General features: G+C 34.1%; 3 protein-coding genes across 3 annotated transcripts in view; 2 read left to right on the top strand and 1 right to left on the bottom strand.

The window, feature by feature from the left end:
• Nucleotides 1-1,125: 1,125 nt before the first annotated feature.
• Myo81F (Myosin 81F) overlaps nt 1,126-21,770 on the bottom strand; it is a 107,875-nt gene continuing 87,230 nt past the window's right edge. The window contains exons 7-34 of the mRNA XM_065349956.1: nt 20,865-21,029; nt 20,537-20,779; nt 20,326-20,451; nt 19,996-20,235; nt 19,770-19,918; nt 19,471-19,683; nt 19,203-19,372; nt 8,245-8,381; nt 8,005-8,141; nt 7,737-7,923; nt 7,270-7,650; nt 6,977-7,181; nt 6,731-6,885; nt 6,426-6,650; nt 6,214-6,348; nt 5,912-6,141; nt 5,437-5,623; nt 5,182-5,343; nt 4,954-5,101; nt 4,607-4,881; nt 4,390-4,526; nt 4,109-4,314; nt 3,735-4,033; nt 3,449-3,656; nt 3,079-3,368; nt 2,769-3,008; nt 2,490-2,693; nt 1,126-2,320 (exon numbers count right to left, since the gene is read on the bottom strand). Coding sequence (XP_065206028.1) covers nt 2,168-2,320; nt 2,490-2,693; nt 2,769-3,008; nt 3,079-3,368; nt 3,449-3,656; nt 3,735-4,033; nt 4,109-4,314; nt 4,390-4,526; nt 4,607-4,881; nt 4,954-5,101; nt 5,182-5,343; nt 5,437-5,623; nt 5,912-6,141; nt 6,214-6,348; nt 6,426-6,650; nt 6,731-6,885; nt 6,977-7,181; nt 7,270-7,650; nt 7,737-7,923; nt 8,005-8,141; nt 8,245-8,381; nt 19,203-19,372; nt 19,471-19,683; nt 19,770-19,918; nt 19,996-20,235; nt 20,326-20,451; nt 20,537-20,779; nt 20,865-21,029 — 5,607 coding nt within the window. The 3' untranslated portion in view covers nt 1,126-2,167. The remainder of the gene's footprint in view (nt 2,321-2,489; nt 2,694-2,768; nt 3,009-3,078; nt 3,369-3,448; nt 3,657-3,734; nt 4,034-4,108; nt 4,315-4,389; nt 4,527-4,606; nt 4,882-4,953; nt 5,102-5,181; nt 5,344-5,436; nt 5,624-5,911; nt 6,142-6,213; nt 6,349-6,425; nt 6,651-6,730; nt 6,886-6,976; nt 7,182-7,269; nt 7,651-7,736; nt 7,924-8,004; nt 8,142-8,244; nt 8,382-19,202; nt 19,373-19,470; nt 19,684-19,769; nt 19,919-19,995; nt 20,236-20,325; nt 20,452-20,536; nt 20,780-20,864; nt 21,030-21,770) is intronic.
• On the top strand, nt 9,646-16,010 carry LOC135838195 (uncharacterized). Its single transcript, XM_065353827.1, has 20 exons — nt 9,646-10,020; nt 10,102-10,248; nt 10,306-10,465; nt 10,553-10,738; nt 10,886-11,076; nt 11,158-11,323; nt 11,405-11,586; nt 11,656-11,809; nt 11,890-12,013; nt 12,095-12,257; nt 12,808-13,005; nt 13,647-13,796; nt 13,903-14,068; nt 14,147-14,332; nt 14,414-14,604; nt 14,696-14,861; nt 15,065-15,249; nt 15,329-15,482; nt 15,557-15,679; nt 15,760-16,010. Exons 1-19 carry the CDS (start codon nt 9,835-9,837, stop codon nt 15,670-15,672), a joined length of 3,171 nt encoding a protein of 1,056 aa, XP_065209899.1. The 5' UTR covers nt 9,646-9,834; the 3' UTR covers nt 15,673-15,679; nt 15,760-16,010.
• On the top strand, nt 17,797-19,048 carry LOC135833703 (carboxylic ester hydrolase-like). Its single transcript, XM_065347460.1, has 5 exons — nt 17,797-18,024; nt 18,108-18,292; nt 18,372-18,510; nt 18,617-18,734; nt 18,798-19,048. The coding sequence occupies exons 1-5, from the start codon at nt 17,949-17,951 to the stop codon at nt 18,961-18,963; spliced, it is 684 nt and encodes a 227-aa protein (XP_065203532.1). The 5' UTR covers nt 17,797-17,948; the 3' UTR covers nt 18,964-19,048.

Genomic DNA, 21,770 nt, shown 5'->3' with positions numbered 1-21,770 from the left:
TTTCCAAAAGCTAAGATCTCATCGACGGCTACTAAAGGAGTAGCTTTCTTAATGAGCAATCATACCGGAGAACAGGAGGCCAGGAAAAAAACGATAAAAGAATACTGTGGGCAAAATTCGTGTGAAGATGAACTGAAAAGAAAATTTGCGCACGCTGGTGGATATATTTGGTGTTGTTCAGCAACAGAACGAATTCAACAATTTTTCGGTTTTTACCTCGGTGCTCTGGAGTTGTTATATATTCGTGAGCTGAATTTTGAAGAAGAGCTCGATTTTAATAAATTCGAGTTTGAAAATAGCGACGAAGAAATGTAACTTTTATAAGTGCGTGAATGCGTGTTGTATTTAGTCTGATGAAAATTTTCATTTAAAACTGATTATTAATTTTTAAAATATTTATATGCTGAATATAATGAAGATTTTTTTCGAAAACATTGCTCAGAAATGATTTCTCAAAGACATAAAACTAATACCTATAACTCCCTTTGCGAAAACTGCTTACCCCCAGAGGTTTTAATATCCCATTTTGAAAATGAGTTTCTAGAAAGGTTAAAAACGAACTTCACTAAGAATTTTTCAAATGTTTAAATGACTTCGATTACTGAAAAGAGTGATGGCCAAAATCCAATTTTTCAAGACAACACTAGTTGGAATTATAACTGGAACCAGCTTTCTTTTTTTTAAAAAAATTCATGTTTAGCAGGTATCTCTTAAATAGTTTTGAAAAGTTTTTGAAGAACCCAATTGAAATCAACAAGCATACATTTTTAAAAATTGTCGATCAAGTAGGTACCTATTTTCTTGAATTAGTTTTGAAAGCTAAGTACAATGAAGTACGCCCTGCATATTTGGTTGAAATTTTATTCAATCCGAGGCCAATGAAAACAAAAATCTAAAAACGTTTTTAAAAAAACTTTCAAAGTTCCACTTTAAGTAGGGTAATTTAAAATAGTCCCAAAAGATTTTTTGAAACTTCATGGAAGATGAAAGTCGAAAAAAAACCGTAATTTCAGCCATTTTAGAGTTCAAAAAATATTCCCAAAAAAGTCCAAAAATGAAAATCTAAAAACTACAGCAATGTGATAGTGAACCTTAAAAATCACACATCGAAATAATTACCTGCTCAACTGGCTCAAATTTTTATTCAATGTAGCGAACAGTAACAATTATCAACTTGGAAAGCATAATGAAAATAATGAAAAATGCTAAATACCTTAGATGATAACATTTTTTTTCGACTAGATACCATTTTTGCAAAAACACAAATCCAAAATGAATGACGAGTATTATGCAAAAGCGTACGCATAATTAAAAAATTAATAACCCCATATATACAAATCGAGTAACAAATTACACTTGTAAATGTAAATACGTATAAAACTATAATGTAAAAATAAATATTAAAAAATTGGTAAAGTATAAATTAAAGCTTCGATAGTCGACCTTATACGTCGAAATGCGAAAAAATCGGAAACTTGTTCCTCGTTTTTTTTTTGTTCATTTGTCATTTAGTTGTACGTTATAAGTAGGTATAGGTATAAAAATAATACTAGGTAATTTCCATTTTAGCACAAATGTATCCCCTCCTTTTTTTAAAAAATTAATTCCATCAAGGAAATAAAATGGGGACCTCCGAAGGAAATTGTAACAACCGTTGACGTTTCGAGAATACGAATTCGTGAATTGTTTAATTTAGGTAATCAAACCCACGTATGATTGGGGTGCGGAATATCATCGAAAACGATGTTCAAATAGGAAGACTTTTTCAATAATACGATTTCTCCAGATCAGTTAGAAATTAAATTTGCTTCATTCAAATTCGACCCATTATAGGGCTACGTATAACTTCTTTTAAGTTATAATACATCTTATAAATCATAACCCTTCGAGGAAGACATAATGTAAATGCCAGTCTATGATAACGATAAGATTGATTAAATGTCACTTTGGTAAAATGCAGACGGAATAAGGAAGAAAATGGAAGATAGGACGTGAAGGAAGAGATCAAAATGTAGGGTTTTCTTTGTACGTACCATTAAAATATAAACCAGGATAGAAAATTAGATGTCCAACGTGATGTAATAGGTATAGGTAATAGGAATATCAGAAAAGGAGCAGATATTATCAATATCTCCTTTAAAATAAATACTAACGATGAAGTGATGATTTAAGAACTAGCATCGATGACGGGGACTGGTTTATGTAGGATGCTGACAGGTCTAGCAGATCCATTTCTTTTAGGTTCCCTCTTTTTCACTTCTTTGGGCACATTTTGCAACACTTCGGTGTACTCTTTGACTAAATTGGCAATTTGAAATGCCTATAGGAGTAAATCAACTTCATGAGTCATAATTTTTAAATCATTTTTCTAGCCTACAAGCGTTCAAGCGATGTGATGGGAATATAAGTTGCTTTGCGACCCCTTACTTATACTAATGCCAAAAACTAAATTAGTGCATGTGTATGTAGTAATAATGAAGATCACTAACCTGTGACGTTGTTAAAATGACTTTGCTTTGTTTTTTCTCGCTTCCAGTGATTATCATGAGGCAATTAACAGCAGGACTGTAGCTCAAAATGCTATCGTATTCGTAGCTACACAACGCGTTCCTGGAACGATGCTCAAGTAGGTGTAATCCTACTTGATCCACTGCCAGCCACAAGACTTTAGGCCAGTTTGACGTGAAAGATTGCTGTATTGGAGAAAATATTACGTTAAAATCGAAACAAAATCGCATTCTATTCTTGAAAGAAAAAAATGTACTAACCATGACATCGAAAATAGTCGCTCGATGAAGGGGCCAGCTTCTGATCAGATTCAAGAAGGCTTTTTTAGCTTCCGGAGCTGACATGCCTCTTAAACTTTGCTGATGCATTGCTACAGCTTCTGGTAAAATATTGGCTGCCAATCTGGCTGGTAAACAGTGTCCAGCTACTGCTCTATAGTCTTCTTTGTCTTCGACAAAGTCACCCAACTCTACTTGGGCTTGTAACGCAGTCAACATAATCTGCGGAAAAATACAAAATTTTTAATGCAAGAAAAAAGGATATGAAAAATTGAAGAAAAATTTTACTAACGGCTTCGTTTTCAGTAACTGGGAATCTATCGGAACGTAATCCATGTAGGACTTGATGATAGAGTAATTCTTTCTCCACAGGATCATCCAGATCCATGTATTGGTCAAGGAACAAATGTTTTTTGAATAGGAACAGATGGCTTTGTTTTCGAGCCGGTTTACCCATCGTGCCATTTGTACTGACTGAGTTGGCATTTCGGTAATGTTCCCATTTGGACATGACATCGGCTACTTTTTCATCGGATAAAAGACTACGTTCGGAGTTGCCAAGTACTTCGTAAATAGCATAACCTGCGGAATATATTTGATTAGAGATGCGGAACAGGAAAGTGTAGAAATAATTTTTCATATCCGGAATATTGGTAACTTACCCATAGCAGATTCTCTGAGACCAATTTTATTTTTAATAATTTGTACAACATCTTCAGCCGAAGCAGAAGGGTGGAATTCAATAGCATGATATTGACCATCCATGAAATGGAACCTGGCATATATCAGTCGTCTATTAATCGTGCACATAATTTCTTCTCGCGAAGGAGGCCATTGCCTTTTCCTAGTGCCTTGCATTTTATAAACACACTGTAAAAAAACACAGAAATTAGTAAATAAATCAGAAACTGGCATAGAGTTTAAGGTTTAAAATTCTGAGACTCGTACTTTTTCGGCAAATCTGGCGTATTTTCCTTCTTCGGTTAAATAATCGCTGGCACATTTACGTAAATGAGCCAGTAAATATTTACGTATATTTTTATGCGGAGGTAAGGCCACAGAACAGACTAGAGATAAAACTGCCCAGTGGCGTAGATTCACTCGAGAATTAGGATCAGGATGTTCGGTGGTTTGTTTGATAAGTTGCATGTATAGTTCACATAGAAGGGCGTCTTTTCGCATGGCTTTCTCCATAATACTTTGTATGAGGGAAATATGCTCTTCTTCGGTTCGACGAGCTACTTCTCCTGCAAAATGACGAATCGTTGTATATTATAGGGAAATTTTCATTAAATTGTGTCAAAGCCTAAAAAACTACACACCATTCTGGCATAATCCAGCGTAAGTCAGAAGAATAGTGAAGATTTGTACAGCTAATGCGTCATCGGCTTCTTGCAACTTGCATATGCTTTGTTGAAGGGGTTGCCTAGTAAAAGCCCAATAGGAAAATGCGAATCCGTGATATGTTTCGCTGAATTCAGCAAAACCGTTTTCGTTCCATAATTTTTCCAATCTGTTTTTACTAAATCTGCAATAAATAAAACTCAAATATGTGAAATTTATCAAAAGAAAATCAATTTAACGAGGGTTTTGGGATACCTACCTTCTTAAAGTGTTCTTCAAGAATTTACCAGCACCTTCTTGAGGTTTATTGAGAATTCCACTATCGATCAGTGTTCGTCTACATTCCATTAAGGTGCGATAAAGTCTAGCTCTATCTTCACCAGTCACAATTTTAGTCTGAAAGAAATAATTTCACATTAGAGATATAATTCGAACCTTTGAAAATCCTGAAATTTAATATATTTAGTATCTCATACCGCTATTTCATTTTCAGTGATCCAACTAGCCAATGCAGGGTAATAACTGACGATCAGTGATCCAATTTCTGTCTTTTGGGGTGTCTCGAAAACGAAACATTTTTGAGTCCCGTTATCATTATGGTGACGTATTAGGTTAATAGTAAGGAAACTGTCACTAGGGTCTAAAAATATGGATTCGATTTCAGGATATTGAAATTCATATAGGACGAGTTTATCTTCAGGTTTAATTAATATCAGTCCATCGCAGTTTACTCCCAGAAACAGAGTATTTCCTGAAAATAAAATATCATTAAAATTCTCTGACGTCAAATTCATTTTCGAAAAAAAATTTAAGGTATATTTACCATAGGACCAGTATCCTCGATAAGTAACTTGGAAAATAGTCGATCCGTATAATTTATACTGCATGACACAAGTTAGGTATAAAATCTTTGCAATTAGTTCGGATTTTCCAGCACCATATTGTTTATGCGCTTGTGCAATGATCGATACCTGAGAAAAATCCAACAAATGAGATCTCTCACATTGACTTGGTTTATTTTTTTTTTACGAATTTTGATTGTATAATTTACCCATATATCATCTCCTCTGCTTCTACTTATTCTATATGGTAAATATGTATCAATATCGGTGTAATAATCCAGTCTGTTATCTTTCGGATCCGCTAAAGATACTTGAGCTTGAAGACCCGCCAATTGTACAGCAACTTTTTCATTGATTGGGAAATCGTCGCACTGAAATCATCACATAAGATTAGGGCTACTCAAATACTTCTTTTTTTAATTAGGTAGGTACATTAAAAATATTCTTGCAGTGCAAGAGCTTACTTTTACAACGCTATATACAGCTTGAGCATAAAGTAAACTGATCTCAACGGGATCTTGACAAATTTCTCTTGAATTTCTGAATAATCTTTTCTTAAATATGAATTTATTCTCTCCATTCGTTAAAGTTGCTGAGCTACTTCGACGATGTAGCATTGAAAAAGAGTTCTGCAATTGTTTGTTCTGTTTCCTGTGAAGTCAAAAGGAAAAAAAAATTAAATCCACTCTTGAAGCTTTTCAAACAACCGATTCAAATTCAACGAATTGAAAAGTTGAAAAAAAAAGTTCTAAAACCTCCTAAGCTAAAATTTCACATGCCTAAAAAATAAAAATTCTCAAAAAAAAAAAAAAAATTGAAAAATCAATCAAGGTATTTGAATTTGTAGTTAATAGTGTTCTTAAACATGTTCTCTTTGGAATTAAACTTTCGTTGAAATCGAATCGATCGAATTTCCAGCCAACACTTCTCAAAACTTACATTTCCCAAGCAGCAATGACATCGTACAGATAATCGTGTCCTCTGACATGTTCTTCTCCTTCAGCTTTACTTTGGTAAATAGCCCATCCATCCAAATTCTGCAAACCTAATTTATCAGCTAATTTGGATGCAGCATCACTGGCTGTGTCGGTAGGATGTATATCGATAGCTTTGGTTCGACCATCGAGGAAAAAGAATCTGCATACAATGGTTCCTAAGCGTCGCATTGCCTGAAAATATGATTCAATTAATGACTCGTTCGAGACTTTCTAAATATTTGTAATCTTGAGTTCAAAACTTACCGCAATTTCAACAGTCGATGGTGGGAATTTTCTACAAGACACTTTGGTATTTTTACAATTATCTAGACACCATTGTACATACTGTCTGAGTTTACCGTCACATTGTATGTTTTTCTTCAAAAATGATATAAAGTACTGCAAAAAGAACATACCAGATAAGTAAAAAAAAAAATCAGAAGATCCTTATGTCAGGAAAAAAAACTGTATCTTACTTTAAATAATAATTTTGATGGTTGGAAAGCAACCACTGCTAAACACAAAAGAAGCCAGACTTTTTCGGTAGCTTCGAGACTAGGATTATTGGTAGCTTGTCTCATACATTGGACGTAGATCTCATCTCTGAGTTCTTCTCGTTCGATTCCAAACCCAATTATGGTTTGGATGATTTGATGTTCTGATTCGGTTTTTATTTCACCTTTCATGTATTTACACAAGTCCTGAAAAATATTAATTTCACATAATAACGACATAGTGACTGAATCAACCAGAAATCTGGAATAAGCTGAATTCAACTTACTCTAAATATATTGCAAGCAATGGTGATGTTGTCAGGATCGTACATATGTACATGAGAGGTAGGAATTGAGGTAGTTTTACAATAAGTGATCATTTCGTATTTAGGTATGAAATCTACTGATTTCCTTTTGCGAGTGAGGGTTGCCATTATGGTACCTGAAAATGTTCACAGGATCAGTACAAATGATGCTAAAACATCTCACTTTTTTTAAGATCGTAAAAAAATCATAAAAAATTTTCATTTTACCATCTAAACATTTTTCATGAGTATTGAAATAATTTTGAGCGAATTCGACAATATCGTGATGTAGTTCTTCGGAATTTTCGACAATTCTCTCTTGTTTTTCTACAACTAACTCTTGCAATTTCTTTTCAACCCGCAACCTTCTCCTCTGCTCCTTTTCGAATTCTTCCAATTGTTCATTATATCTCCAAGGTGCAGGTTGAGCATTCTGCGAAGGAAAAATTCATCATAAAAAATATACACACAAACGCAAACCACACGTTTTGATAAACTTCTACACTATAACGGTCACTTACAGCAGATGCATTAGATCCTCTCGAGCTGGGTCTGCTCTGCCTCGGCGATCCATTCAAAACAGGAGATGCTTTTTCTGATTTTTGGATTCTCTCCAAGCCAGGACTTTTGGGTCGCAGTTTATGTGGTGGTGCTGGTAACGGTGGAGGTGAAGTACCTTCGTCTCTTGGTAACACTGCTTCGTAAATAGGTTCATTTGAAGTTTTATTTCCAGGTGGTGGAGGAGGAGGAGGACAATTTGGCTCGGGCAAAGTAGGCCCTTTGGCGGATTTGGTATTATTGGTATTCTTGGGCGACAGATCCAAGGTGGTTGGAGGTGATAATCTCGAGTTTTCTTGTTGCGAGTTGATGGTTTCGATTTCTTGTTGCAGCACATTCTCCAACTAGAACAAGAAAATAATCGAATTAATAAATAGTCAAAAAAAAAAAACAATCGAAAAAATTATTCAAAATTTCCAATTTTTCTCACCTCCATATCTATATCGGTAACTAATTCCTTCATTTTTTCTCCAATATGATCAATAATATGATTACGACCAGCTTGCACATCGGTCAAGAACGCAAATAAATTATCTAAATCGACCGAGTCGTGGGTTTTCTCCAAACGAGAATTCAATTGTTCAGCCAAAGCGATAATTTCCTCCTCTTCTTTAACTCTGTAAAATTCGCATAAAAATAATAGGAGTAAATTGCATGTAAAACAACACCGAGTAAACTAGCGTCAAAGTAAAATTTACAATTCCGCTTCCTTGCTGGCTTGTGCTTCCTTGCTGGCTTGTTCTTCCTCGGCGGCTTTTCTTTTCTCTTCTTCCATTCTCTCACGTTTACGCATTTCCTCTTCGACTCGACGCATTTCACGTAATGCCGTAGCGACCTAAGAAATGTGAAAAAATTAATTCACCAGGGTATAAAGTGTTGCCAGTTGCCGAGGTTATACGCCTAGATACAGTATTATTATAATGAATCATACGACGAACCTCTCTGGCGAACATTCCACGCAAACAGGACTGTATCACGATGGCGGCACGTCTTCTACGTAAAAATTCTATTCTTATTTTCCAACCTCGGTATGCATTTTGAATTCTAATCGCGGCGTTTCGGATTCGCAAATATTCTAGAGAAAAAAACAAGCATAGATTTCAGATTAGAGATCAGGTTCCGGTATGTGGGTGGAATTTAATAATTCAACTTTGTGGAACGGGTTTGCATTGGATATTCAATCATTTCAAATTGAGTTGCTGAGAATCGTAAAAAAAAATTATTTAAAGCATTAGAAAATTGAAGATATATTCTAGATTTTTATTTTTCAACTCAAAAATCAGTTTTTTCGTTTTTTCAACTCAAAAATCAGTTTTTTCGTTTTTTCAAATCAAAATGAAAATTTTACATGAATTTTTCGGGTGAAATTAAACTTCCTCAACTTGCAAATCAATTTCATCAAATTTGAGGACTTTCTTTTGATATCCTCGTTCCTCACTTTGCTTAGGCCCACCACCATAATTCCTATTTAATGGTCACAAATCCAAGCAAAACTTTCGAAAAAATAAATCAACTGTCTTGTTCTTTGTCAGAATTTTACCCCATAATTTTGGCGTATTCTTCAATTTCGAATTGAAGGAAAATGGAATTATTTATGTACTAAAACAATTTTCAAAAAATTCGTATTTATCTTTTTTGATTATTTCCATCTTGGGAGGGATTTCATACAAGGATACCAACATTATTTGCGAGACCACAGAGGAGTCTTTCTCAAAAAATTGGGTTATTTACAGATATTTCCAAAAAATTACCTATTTTGATTTACCTATTCTACTCTCTTTGAATTTTTTCAACTCGGAGACTCCATGACAAGGGGCAAGCACAGCTTGGAAAACCAGATGTTTTTTCTCGAAAAAGGTAAGTATTATTTATAAAAATACTGACACGGAACTGACAAATTCTGGGTACCTATATTGGATTTTTATTCAAATTGAACGGGGCTTCCCGGCACCACTTTTTTCAGGTAGAGAAAACAAAAAATACGGAATTATTCTCTCACTCAAAATAACAACGGGAAAGGGGGGCATGAAAGGTAAAAAATATAAACCTTGTAAATCCTCCCCTCCCTCTAAAGGAATAATTTCCAATAATAAAAAATTTCGATAAATTTTCACAGATTCATTTTTTTTGTGACCATACTTATAAACTTTTTTTTATTTCCAACTTACGAAAAAAATGATTCACCTATAATTTTAGATACGTAATCAACTTTCACGTAGAGCAATAAAATGTAAAAAAGAAAAAAAAACATGAACCAGCTTGCACTTTAAAAGTATAGGTACTTCATTTTAACGAATAAGTATGGTTGTATACTTTGAAATTCAACCAAATGAATTGTTGTAGTCAAGCAGTCATCAATGATAAAAATTTTCAACTTGTTTCAGATTAGATTTAAAACACTTGAAAACATTTCAATCTAGCATCAATGTATTAAAACAATAAAAATGCATGTATTTTCAAATAACTTCATTCACTGAATCAATGTTATTTGCTGCTTCATCGTTCGTTTCTCAAAACTAAATTTCAAAATGAAATTATTATTATTATTATTATCAGTAAATATCTTCGCAACCGTTTATTGCGATTTGGTAAGTGTGAGAATTCAAGAAGGCGTTCTCGTGGGCAAAACTTACACATTAGATAATAATCGAGAAGTTAAGGCGTTTCTTGGAGTACCTTATGCTGATCCTCCGACAGGAGATTATCGATTTAAGGTAAGCCAATAAATTGATTAATATGTTCTAGTTAAGTACCTATTGTAACATTTGTTCATAGTAATTTGCTTCATTCATAAGGATCCACAAAAATTGACACCATGGGGTGGATTCAAAATGGCAACGGACCAAGGCAATGTTTGCTTACAAGTACCTTACACGCCAGGAGACCGCTATAATCCAATCGGTGATGAGGATTGCTTGTACATGAATATTTTTACACCAAAAGTAAGCGACAATTTTTAAGAAATCTGTCTCCATAATTTTCAAATATTATTTTCATAGCTTCCAGAGTCCAACAAAAATCGAAAACTGATGAATGTTTTTGTGTACATACACGGAGGAGCATTTTTGTTTGGAACAGGCAACGAAGCATATCCTGATCACTTGATGGCGAATGATGATGTTGTATTCGTCAGTATGAATCACAGACTCGGGGTTCTGGGTAATGATAAAATGGAATCAGATTTTTTTGTAATTTGCCCAAAATTTACCTACCTATGCACTAATGAATAATGGTTCGCTCAAAAAGGATATTTCGCCACCAATGACCCAGCAGCACCGGGTAATTATGGATTCAAAGATCAAGTCGAAGCTTTAAAATGGGTTCAACGAAACATTCATCATTTTGGTGGAAATCCAGATAAAGTCACCATCTATGGATGCTCTTCAGGAGGCGCTAGTATTCAGTATCACATGATTTCTCCATTAAGCAAAGGTATTTTGAGTATCCATCGACTATATCTATAGCTTAGTGTGCCTATGAGTTATTCTCATGCCAATATGCGAAGTGAAACACCGCAGACTGATAGGATCAAGCTCCCAAATTTGACAACACTGAATAAAGTTTCATCTTGATTTGCAGGACTTTTTCATAGGGCTATTTCATCCAGTGGCACAGTCCTACTACCATGGGCATTACCACCAAATGTCGTTCAAAACTCGGTAGACCTGGCTGCATCGTTGAACTGTGGAGGTGAAAGTATTCAAGATATGATGGAATGTATGAGAAACAAACCAGCCGAAGAAATCGTGGATAAAGGATACAATTACGGAGTAAATATTCAAACAATCTCAAGATTTGAGATCAGATAGCTCTCCTGAAAATATTCGTTTCTAACGTAAATCATTTCACAGGAAGATGGTCATTTGACAAAACTACCCTTTGGACCCGTGGTGGAACCTCATCATCCTGTATCTTTCATATCAGAAAATCCTCACGAATTGTTGAAGGCAGGCAGAGTGAACGAAGTGCCTTGGATGATTGGTTTTGTTGAAAACGAAGGATCATTCATAGCGTTAGGTAATTTTTACGTTTCAAGTCTCAGCTTTTGAATGTTTCATAGTCAGACCAACTTGACGAATATGAGTGAAAAAATTTCAGAAATAGCCACCAATCAAACCTACATAAATGATATAAACGAACACTGGAACAAATTAGCTCCGAAGATATTTTTATACGAGTATCACTCGAAATCTGAGCAAGATCGTTTGAGTTCTTTGATACGGAAGAAGTACTTGAAAAACGAATTGTTGACTAAGCAGAATTCCAAGCGCATATTTGAGGTTAGTGAATAGAAATGCATGCGAATAATATAAGCAAATGAAACTGAATGATAATTCATGTGCACACAGGCAGCTGGAGACCGACACGTTTGGTGTGGATCAGCAGCAGCGACAAAATTATACTCTTCGGCTTCTCACAAGAACACATTTTGTTATAAATTGTACTACAGAGGAGCTGAAAGCGTCTCAGACCTTTATCCCAATACGAATAAAAAAAATTACGGTTAGTTGGACTGCTTTTGTTCATTCTGCAAGTTGGATTTTTATTCCATCTTTACATGTTATTTTTTCTCTGGTCCAAAGGTGTCTGTCACGCTGATGATTTGACCTACATTATCAAATACGCCGGTGGGAAATCGAAGAACAAAAATGATTTAGACATGACCAAGTTACTAATTTCAAGTATAACTGCTTTCATGGAAAATGGGTACGAAATCATTGGCAATTCATTTTTATAATATTTTTCTTCTTCCGAAAAACAACTGATCAAGAAAATATTTTCTCACAGAAATCCTAGCACTGCTGAAGTAGAATGGAATCCAGTTTCCAGAAAAGGAAACAAGTTGAACTGCTTGGTAATATATTCCTATACATACCAACGAATGGAAAACATTGAAAATCGAGAAAATAATCGTTTTTGGAAAGAACTGGATGCCTGCGAAAGATCACAATAAATATGATTTTCCGAAAAAAAATTAAATCAACTACCTATATTTGTACACTCATTACCTATTCTTAAAAATTAAATAACAACACTTCATACATTGATTTCAAACTATTTATTTATCAATTCTGATTCTCTAAAACGAGGAGAAAATTTGAAAGATAAGGAATTTGACACTGACGAATAATATTAAAGTCGGAATATTTTTTGTAGTGGGTTATCAAATATCATTTTATTTTATTAATATGAGTCAAGAGTTTCTTCTCTCTTAAAAAAAAACAAACAAAAAAAACAAAAGTGTTTTTCATATCAATAAAAAGTTTACAGGACTTGAATTTTGATAGGCGCGAATTAACCAATTAACCTATCTTAAGTAGTCGATAACTTCAAGTACTTGTCGATAAAACATACCAAGCAGCGCAAATCCAAGATAAATTTTACGATTTCGGATCATAATAACTATGGTCGAATAAATGCGTAGGTAGTTAGTTCATAAAACCAACAAAATAAGTAATCAAAACTATTTTATCCTTATTGAAACAATAAATTAATATCTAAGTACATTCGTAGCGTTTAAAATGAAGTTACTCTTGTTAGCTTGTGTTTTAACATCAGTTCATTGCTGTTCTCCTCGTGTGCGAATAAAAGAAGGTGAGTTAGTCGGAACCACGTATACTTTACCAAATGATCGAAAAGTATACGCATTTCTTGGGATACCCTATGCTGCTCCGCCAATTGGAGATAATAGATTCGAGGTAATTTTTTTCATCAATTTCTTAGCAATACAAATTCATCCTTCATCTCTCCTTTTGTCCAAAACAAAATCGTTCAATTTTGAAAAAAAAAATCAAGCGAAATTCTTAAACATGGATGAGAAATTTTTGCTTTCTTCAGTCTTCTCGAAATTTTAACAATTTTTCAAAAACTTTCCTGATATTTCAAATGATCGACCTATCATGCATTTTGAAAAAAATTTTCACAGCTTTCATTTGCTCACCTGAGACAATTTTTAGCATTGTTTTCTCAGTGTCATGTTGATTCAAATTGTTGTTTATATATTTAAAACTTTTTTATTTTGTAGCTTGGAAGAAAGTGAAAATCATAAACTACACATAATGTATTTTCAAACAAAAATTCATTTTTTTGGCATCTGAAAATTCATGTAAATTTTTTTCATTTTTTCTAAGAAAAGAAATTTTTTAAAAAATTGTAACTAGAGGAAAATTTTTAGCAGGGACCCAATTTTTCCAGCCAGGAAGATTGGTTGGAAAAATTTAACTTTGCTTCCTTTTTTCAACCAAAGCTCAGATTTGAAACAGGGAAAAATTCTCAAAATGAACTTTTCACATTGGAAAAACAATAAGTGATTTTTTTTAAAAATTTGTATCTTTTTAAGGATCCAAAACCACCGAAACCATGGACTGGATCGAGAAAAGCAAAATCAGAGGGCAACACCTGCGTGCAAGTATCGTACCAACCAGGAAAACAAAACATTGAAGCGACTGGTGACGAGGACTGCCTTTTTTTGAACGTTTTCACCCCGAAAGTACGTTTCAGCTACTATGTACATATTTGCATAACATAGGTATAGCACTTTGGGTGATACTTGAGCACACAATTTTGAGTAGCCTGCATTTGATATTTGAATACAGCTTCCGGAGAAAGATAATAAGACTGAGTTTGAGCTGATGAACGTTCTGGTCTATTTTCATGGAGGAGGATTCATGGTGGGAACTGGAAATCACGCCTATCCAGATTATATTTTACAAGATGATGATATCGTTTACGTCAGTTTAAATTACAGACTTGGAATACTAGGTAATGTAGAGCACCAATCGAGATAAAGCACATGACACAAATCAAAAACAAAACACTGAAATTTTTCATCCATGACAGGTTTCTTTAGCGCTAATCATCCTTCAGCACCCGGGAATTATGGTTTAAAAGACCAAGTAGAAGCTTTACGATGGGTCAAACGTAATATTCGTCCCTTCGGAGGAGATCCCAACAAAGTAACCATATATGGGAATTCAGCAGGAGGAGCCAGCGTCCACTATCACTTATTCTCTCCATTAAACAAAGGTAAAAATAATGCATTGGCATCACGTATAGGCTTAGGCTATTTTAATATTTGTAATGCTCTAATTTTCATGATCCTGACAGACCATTTCCAAAGTGCGATTTCATCTAGTGGTTTGGTTTCACTTCCTTGGTCATTACCGACATACACGGTGAAAAACTCGGAAAAAGTAGCTTTAGCATTCAACTGCAGCCACGAAAACGTCGAAATAATGATGAAATGTTTGAAAAACAAACCTGCTAAAGAACTGACCGAGGAAGGATCACCAATTAAGGTAAATTCGTAAATTTTTCCGGTTTGCAGAATACCTATTATAATTTTTAAACTCGGTAAGATCTTGATTGATGTCTTTGGTTATTGATTAGAATGGACTTGACATAGACGGTCTGTTTTTCGGCCCAGTGATCGAGCCTAAACATCATGGGGCATTTTTAACCGAAAACCCTGTGCGTTTGTTGAAAGAAGGCAAAGTGAAGCAAGTACCATTTTTGACCAGTCTAGTTGAGACTGAAGGATCAGTTTTTGGATTAGGTTCGATAATACATACATACCTCATAGTTGTTTCAAATTGTCAATTGAAAAAGAATCTATAAAAATTGTACAATTTTGAGAAATAAAAATAAGAGCTAGTCATCTGGTACTTGAGAAGTCTACACTTACGAGTACATTTCTCCTCTTTCATCGCTGCTCCGAGGGTAGTAAAATTATTTATGCTTAAATTTTTCACAATTCAGAAATAGTGACCAATGATACATTAATGGAACAATTGAATGACCATTGGGATGAGATGTTGCCTAAATTATTATTCTACAGTCATTTACGTTCAAAATCTGAGCAAAATCACATCAGTTCCTCCATAAAAGAGCATTACTTGGGAGATGAAAATTTATCTAATCAAACTACCAGTGAATTTTTACAAGTAAGCTATTGAAACTACGAAAAAACTCGTGCTACAAAAATACTTATAAACGCAGCATGATTTTTTTTTTTTTACAAAGGCTTTAGGAGATCGTTACTTTTACAACGGAGTTACTGCAATCACCAAGTTACATTCTTCAGCTTCATATGAAAATACCTATTGCTTCAAGTTTTATTACAGAGGAACAGAAAGCGTGTCTGATTTTTATCCGAACAATAAAGGAAAAAATTACGGTCAGTAGGAAAATCAGTTTAAAATAATATTCCGCAGCACTCGTTAACGATTTTGTTCATTTGTATAATTACAGGAGTTTGTCACAGCGACGACATGATTTACGTTTTAAAATCCTACTATGGAAATAAAAAAATAAGAATGATAAGGATATGTCAAAGTTGCTATGTTCGAGCATCATCGCTTTCATGAAACAAGGGTACAGTTGACAATTCTAAGTATCTGTGTGTCAAAAGTTCCACATTCTATAGACAACAATGTATTCATTTTTGCTTGCAGAAATCCAAGCACTCAGAAAATCCGATGGGAACCGATATCTAGAAATGGTACAATGAATTGCCTAGTAATTTACTCAAATACGTATCAAAAGATGGAGGATATTGAGAATCGTGACAACGTACGTTTTTGGAATGATCTGCTGCCTCAAGAAGATGATCCACGATGAGAATTTCAGCAATTCAACAAATTTTGTCAATTAATAATAAGTAAACTTATTTTAAGATTTTGCTTCATTTACACTGGATCAATAAAATTATTCAAAGTTTATTTGACCTCCTGGTAAAAGAGTTGGTTAAAAAGTAGAGTTAATGAAAACGCTTCAATTTTCTAAAACTAAACTGAAGCTTCTTCTTCAACTAAGGTATAATTTTTTGTTTAATTTTTTCTAGTGTTCAAAATTCACTTTTTTAGATTTTATAGTAAAAAAACACACATTATTTAAAAAATTTCAGAACAGAGCTCAACTTTCCTCATTTGAAGAAAAATTCGCACTTTTTTTGAACTGTTTTTGGACCTGGGAAATATGTACTTCGGACTCCTAATCAATTACTGTCGCATAGGTATTTCCCAACAAAAATTTTCAAAAAATTGGGTAGACACTAGACAAAAAAAAGAAACGAGACTTGAGCAGCATTTTTGACAGGATATTTTTTTAAGAGGAAGGGAAGGAAACGAGCTTTTGGTAAAGCATGAAGATTATTTTCCTCGGAAATTTGGAGACGGAAAGACTTTCCAAACCACAGGCAAAACAAGTACCGCTTTGAAGATCACAAAGCAAAATTTCAATAGGTACGAGCAGGTAAGTATACTCTCAATATTGGATGGTGGGGGACAGTTACAGTGAACAACAATAAAATATTTTTAAAAATCCAAAGTTATGTACGACGTCGATGAAACCAGACAAACGTGCGAAGATTAAATTTTTCCTCTATCCACGTTAACTTTTCTCAGTACTCAGCTCACTAAAAAAGAAAATCGAAGGTTCTCATGTTCTAAAACAAATTCTTACTGATGAAAGCAACTTTATTTTGAATCATAGTATTATTACAACAAATCTTGAACAGTAGACATGGTAAGCGATGTAGGTAGCACAAAACGTGCATTTCAATTTGAGCAATAATTGTGAATTATGATTGAAACTACATAACCTCGAACAATGAGTGTATTTCTTCTGTTGTGATATTCAACTTGATAAGATATATCTTAATTTTAGAAGTACGTAGTTCTAAAACGTAAGTGAAGTTAAGTACATAGGCTTAGGCACCTCTTACTCCAAAAACGAGTGCCTTTTCTTTTTATGATTGGTGAATGTTGCAGTTATCAAGAAGCATAAAAATTTAGCTGTTATTTTTTTTAAATTCGTATTGATCATACATTTTGTTCGATTGATGTAGTGTGTCGTTAAAAGGTTATATTGTTCATCACGTAAGTAAATAATTGTAAATTGGAATAAACCTTGATAGATCCACTTTGTCATTAATCGTGCACATTTTTCATCGAATTGCAAAGAAACGATAGTGGTGTGAGTTTCTGAGAAACGGATGAGAAAAAAATTCACTTTAGGTACATTGCATATATTTTTCCTTACATGGCTGAACAGTGAACATTCATGCCAAGTATGCTAATTGAGCATTAATATTTTCAAAAATAGATATACACGAAAATTTTATTTTTGTGCCAGCCAGCTGATTCATTTTTTTTTTCACTTACGCTTAGAAGACGGGCATTATTACAAGCGGTGTCTCCAGGAATTTTTAAAACTAAAATCACAACGTTTTCACTACCATTCAAAACACATTTTTAGACAATTTTTAATCCTACTCCTCATTTTTAAATTCTCAACTTTTTGTTTGTTTTTTCTTTTTCGAGTTGAAAATCATGTCTTCCCCTCCTTCCAAATTTTCACTGCTTTTCCATCAGAGTTGCCAAAGGACGCAGGTTAATGCAGTGAAAATTTTGATATAATTTTGGAAATCTCATTTTCAGATCAAAATGAATATTCGATTAAGGGTCAAAGAACAGTTCAAGTTTTCAAATGAGAGCCAATAGATCCATCTAATTACCACTAAATTAACTAGGTAGGTATTTGTTTTTGATAGAAAGAAGGATACTTGATAACTTTCCCATACACTCCGGTAATTGAAACACCACATGATGGGGCGTTTTTATCCGAGGATCCCTACACGTTGATGAGAGAGGGCAAAATAAAGCACATACCTTGGATGATCTCTATGACTGAAAACGAGGGAGCACCTTTTGGATTTGGTTAGACATTCCCACTATAATAATGCCTGAGTCAGGTGAGTAATAATTATGGATAAAACTGAACGTAACTCTCGACATTACAGACGTGATTTATAATAAGACCAGAATAAATGAAGTAAATTACCAATGGAATGATATTCTGCCGATGATATTCATGTATAATCATGTGAAATCCGAATACCAAAAAGATCACATCAGCGCTTCGATACGAAAGTACTACTTGAAAAATAAACCTTTGTCGAATCAAACAGCCAAACATTATTTCCAGGTAAGTAGGTAAAACCCACAAGTTGAGAAAATCTATGGAGCAAAACTATTAAAGTACCTACCTATACACTTTTCTCAAGGCTCTAGGAGATCGTCACTTTTACAATGGGATAATTGAAACCGCCAAGCTGTACTCAGTAGCTTCTTTAGGAGACACATATTGTTATAAATTTTACTACAGGGAGACAGCTGCTTACCCTGATAATGAAAAAAACTATGGTTAGTAGAGTTGAATATTATTTTGAATCGATTATGTATTTATTCAATAGGTAGATACCTATTTAGAGAATACTAAATCTTGTATGCTTCTTTGTACCGCAATTAGGATGCCTCCACTGTGGTGATGGATTTTACATTTTAAAAAACCCAAGTAGAAAGACGAAGGCTGATACAGATATGACAAGATTACTAACTTCAAGCATTGTCGCTTTTATGAAAAACGGGTACGAATTTTACTTTATTTAGTAAAGTCAAAGCACAGCGCTGATGATCTTCCATATTTTCAGAAACCCTAAAAATCCGACAGTGGAAGTAGAATGGGAACCCATATCTGATAAAGGTGTAGTGAACTGCTTAGGGATTTATTCCTACACTGTTCAACGAATGGAGGATGTTGAGAATCACAATACATCTCGTTTTTGGAACGATCTTCTACCACCACCAGATTATTGATTGCACAACAATGGTGATTTTGTTTTTTTTTCTAAATTGACAAACTTTGCGGCAAGAATGCTCAATAAAATATCATTGAAATTCAGCTTGATATATTATTTTACGTAATAATGTGTTATACTTAATCCACTTAATGCAATTTCCCAGTGATCTTTCATAGAAAAATCCAATGCAAACATTTTTCCAGCAGGTAGCTTAATCTACCAAAAAATAAATTCAAAAAAAATTTAAAAACTTACCTTTTCTGGTAACATATCGCTTCCAATTCCTCTGGATAATCAAGGATTTGCCATTCAATATTTTAGATCTCAACTCTTCTATCGGCTCGTAGGCTTTATGGCGTAAAAATACTTTGGTTTTTCCTATTTGCCATTCTTTGGTATCGAGCATCAATACTCGCATGATCATCCTGCAAAAATACAAAAACTTGAATAGTGAGTGTCTCATTTCAACAATAAACGTTGATAAGATTCCACAATTGGGTAGGTTAGGTAAAGGTATACTTACTGAACAGAATCACGTTCAGAATTGAGCAATTTTTTCTTCGTAACGCATCTATATCTGCTGAGGAAATCTCTAAATGGTAAATGAATAGGATATCCTTCTTTGCGAATACGAATTATTTCCAACATCCCTAAATACTTCAGTTGGTCTAAGACTAGCTTTTCGTTATAATCATTAGAAGCTTTGCGCATGTTTGGTTTGATACAACGAACATACCTATAATTCGTAAAAATAAAATTGTAATTTAAACATGGGACACATTTTTGGCGATTTCGCGTAATTTTTCGTCTACTAAAACTTACCAAGGATTGGTAGCTTGCAAAACATCAACTAAAGCTTGCAGCTGATGTCTGAAAGTATCACTAACGGTAGGTTTGCCTTTACCAGTACCTCTGGAGACTGTGGTACATCCTACATTACCCATCCTAGCTACTGTTGTCCCAAGTAGATCCTAAAAAACAAATTACCAGAATCATTAGCAATTCACAAAAGAGAACTCTCGCCAGATTATGCTGAAAAATTAGCCACCTGGTAATTGGTCAACTCTTGAACAAAAGCATTCGATGATCTACTCATGAAGTCGAAAAATACATCTTGTTGTACATCCCTATTCTTATCGACGAATCCCGCCACCGTGTAAGTGACCACACCAGCGTAATGTTTGATTCCAAATTCCAGTTCCCATTTCCGTCGATCTTCTCCTTTAATGTAATGACTATGTGATTCAAATTCCGAATGGAGGTTATTTAGATAGGCGGTATCTGATCCCTGAAACATTTCAAAAAGGGTTACAAAAGATTCTCACGTGGTGTTTGAAAGTCTGTAAGGCTTAAAAAAAATATAGCTAACTATGCTTACTTTGGGCATATGGCATTGTTCCGTTAACAACTTGAGAATGCATCTAGGTGGTTTTTCGATCAATTCGAGACAAGATGTGTTATCGGTAAACTGAATATGTGAGAATTGGATTTCTTCTTGTTGATACTGCAATCGGAGAAAATGAAAAAAATCATCATCCAAACTAAATTCTCTGTCGGAGATGCTACAAAAGATCATCTCAAATACTCACAATGTCTTGTTCCAAGGCAAACACGTAATGATTAAAGAACTTGTGTAACTTTTCGTTCGTATAATTAATGCACAACTGCTCGAAGGAATTTACAGCGAAGTTTTCAAATCCAAAAATATCTAAAACTCCCAGAAACCGGGTCGAATCTTGTCCCGGATTCGTGCAAATATTAATGTGGTTAACGAGCCATGCGAAGGTTCTCGAATACAAAGCTTTGGCCATAGCATGGCGGTTCTCTTCAGCCTAAAATATCGTATTATTTGTACATTTTTATGTTTGAAAAATATTTCAGCAGTGGTTTGACTTTGTACAGTGAAATGTTTTATACCTCTTGGAGTTTCAAAGGGATCTCTGTGATGTTTCCTCGGACGTTTATTTGTCGTTTTAGTGTTACTTGAATAACGTCTTCGAGCTGTAATCCCAATAAAAAGGCGACTGTTGAAAGAGTTTCTTTGTCTGATTCGGCTAGTTGACATTTTTCGCCGTCTATGTCCTGAAACATGAAAGAAAAAGTTGATGTTAGTCCAGGTAGGTAATCGAATCAACAATGAAAATTATAACCATGTAGAGTTATTCTTTCGCAAATACATGTAATAATAGGTAATCAAAAGATTGATTTTTATTAGTTACCAATAATTATATACCTATATGTAGTTGTAATTTATTAAAGCTTTGAAATTTTTTCAAATAGAAGGTAGGAGTACCAGGCAGAAATAGGATGAAAATTACATTTTTAAATACAAGACATTCGTGTAGAAATTTATCATAATTTCTGCACGACCTTGAGCACCGTTTTTTCCCCATATTTTTTGTCCTATGTATTTTCTACTACAAAATGCGTTCTGAAAATTTCGAAATATTTTTCAGATTTTGCGCCGAATTAAACTCTCTTTCAAAAAGGTGTTCTTATAATTTCAGAGTATTTTTCAGATTTGACCAATAAATCAGTGTTTGTCGCTACTTTCAAAGTGAAGTAAAGTGCAACTAATTACTATAGGTATTTTTCTTCCAACTATAAAATTCTTAAAAAATGAATTTTCAGTTAAAAATGCTAGACTGCTGAGTGCTGATCCAAAATGCAGAACTTGCAGTGCCCATTTTCATTCAACATACTGATTTTCAAATGGTCTATTTTATGATAACTCATTTCGAATGGAATTCAGCTCAGTTTTGGAATGAATTTTTATACTTTACTGAGTTGATACAAATCTTGCCACAAATATAAATTTTTTTT

The sequence above is a fragment of the Planococcus citri genome, chromosome 2, assembly GCF_950023065.1.
Source record: "Planococcus citri chromosome 2, ihPlaCitr1.1, whole genome shotgun sequence".
NCBI lineage: Eukaryota > Metazoa > Arthropoda > Insecta > Hemiptera > Pseudococcidae > Planococcus > Planococcus citri.
This window is presented reverse-complemented; position numbering and strand designations above follow the sequence as displayed.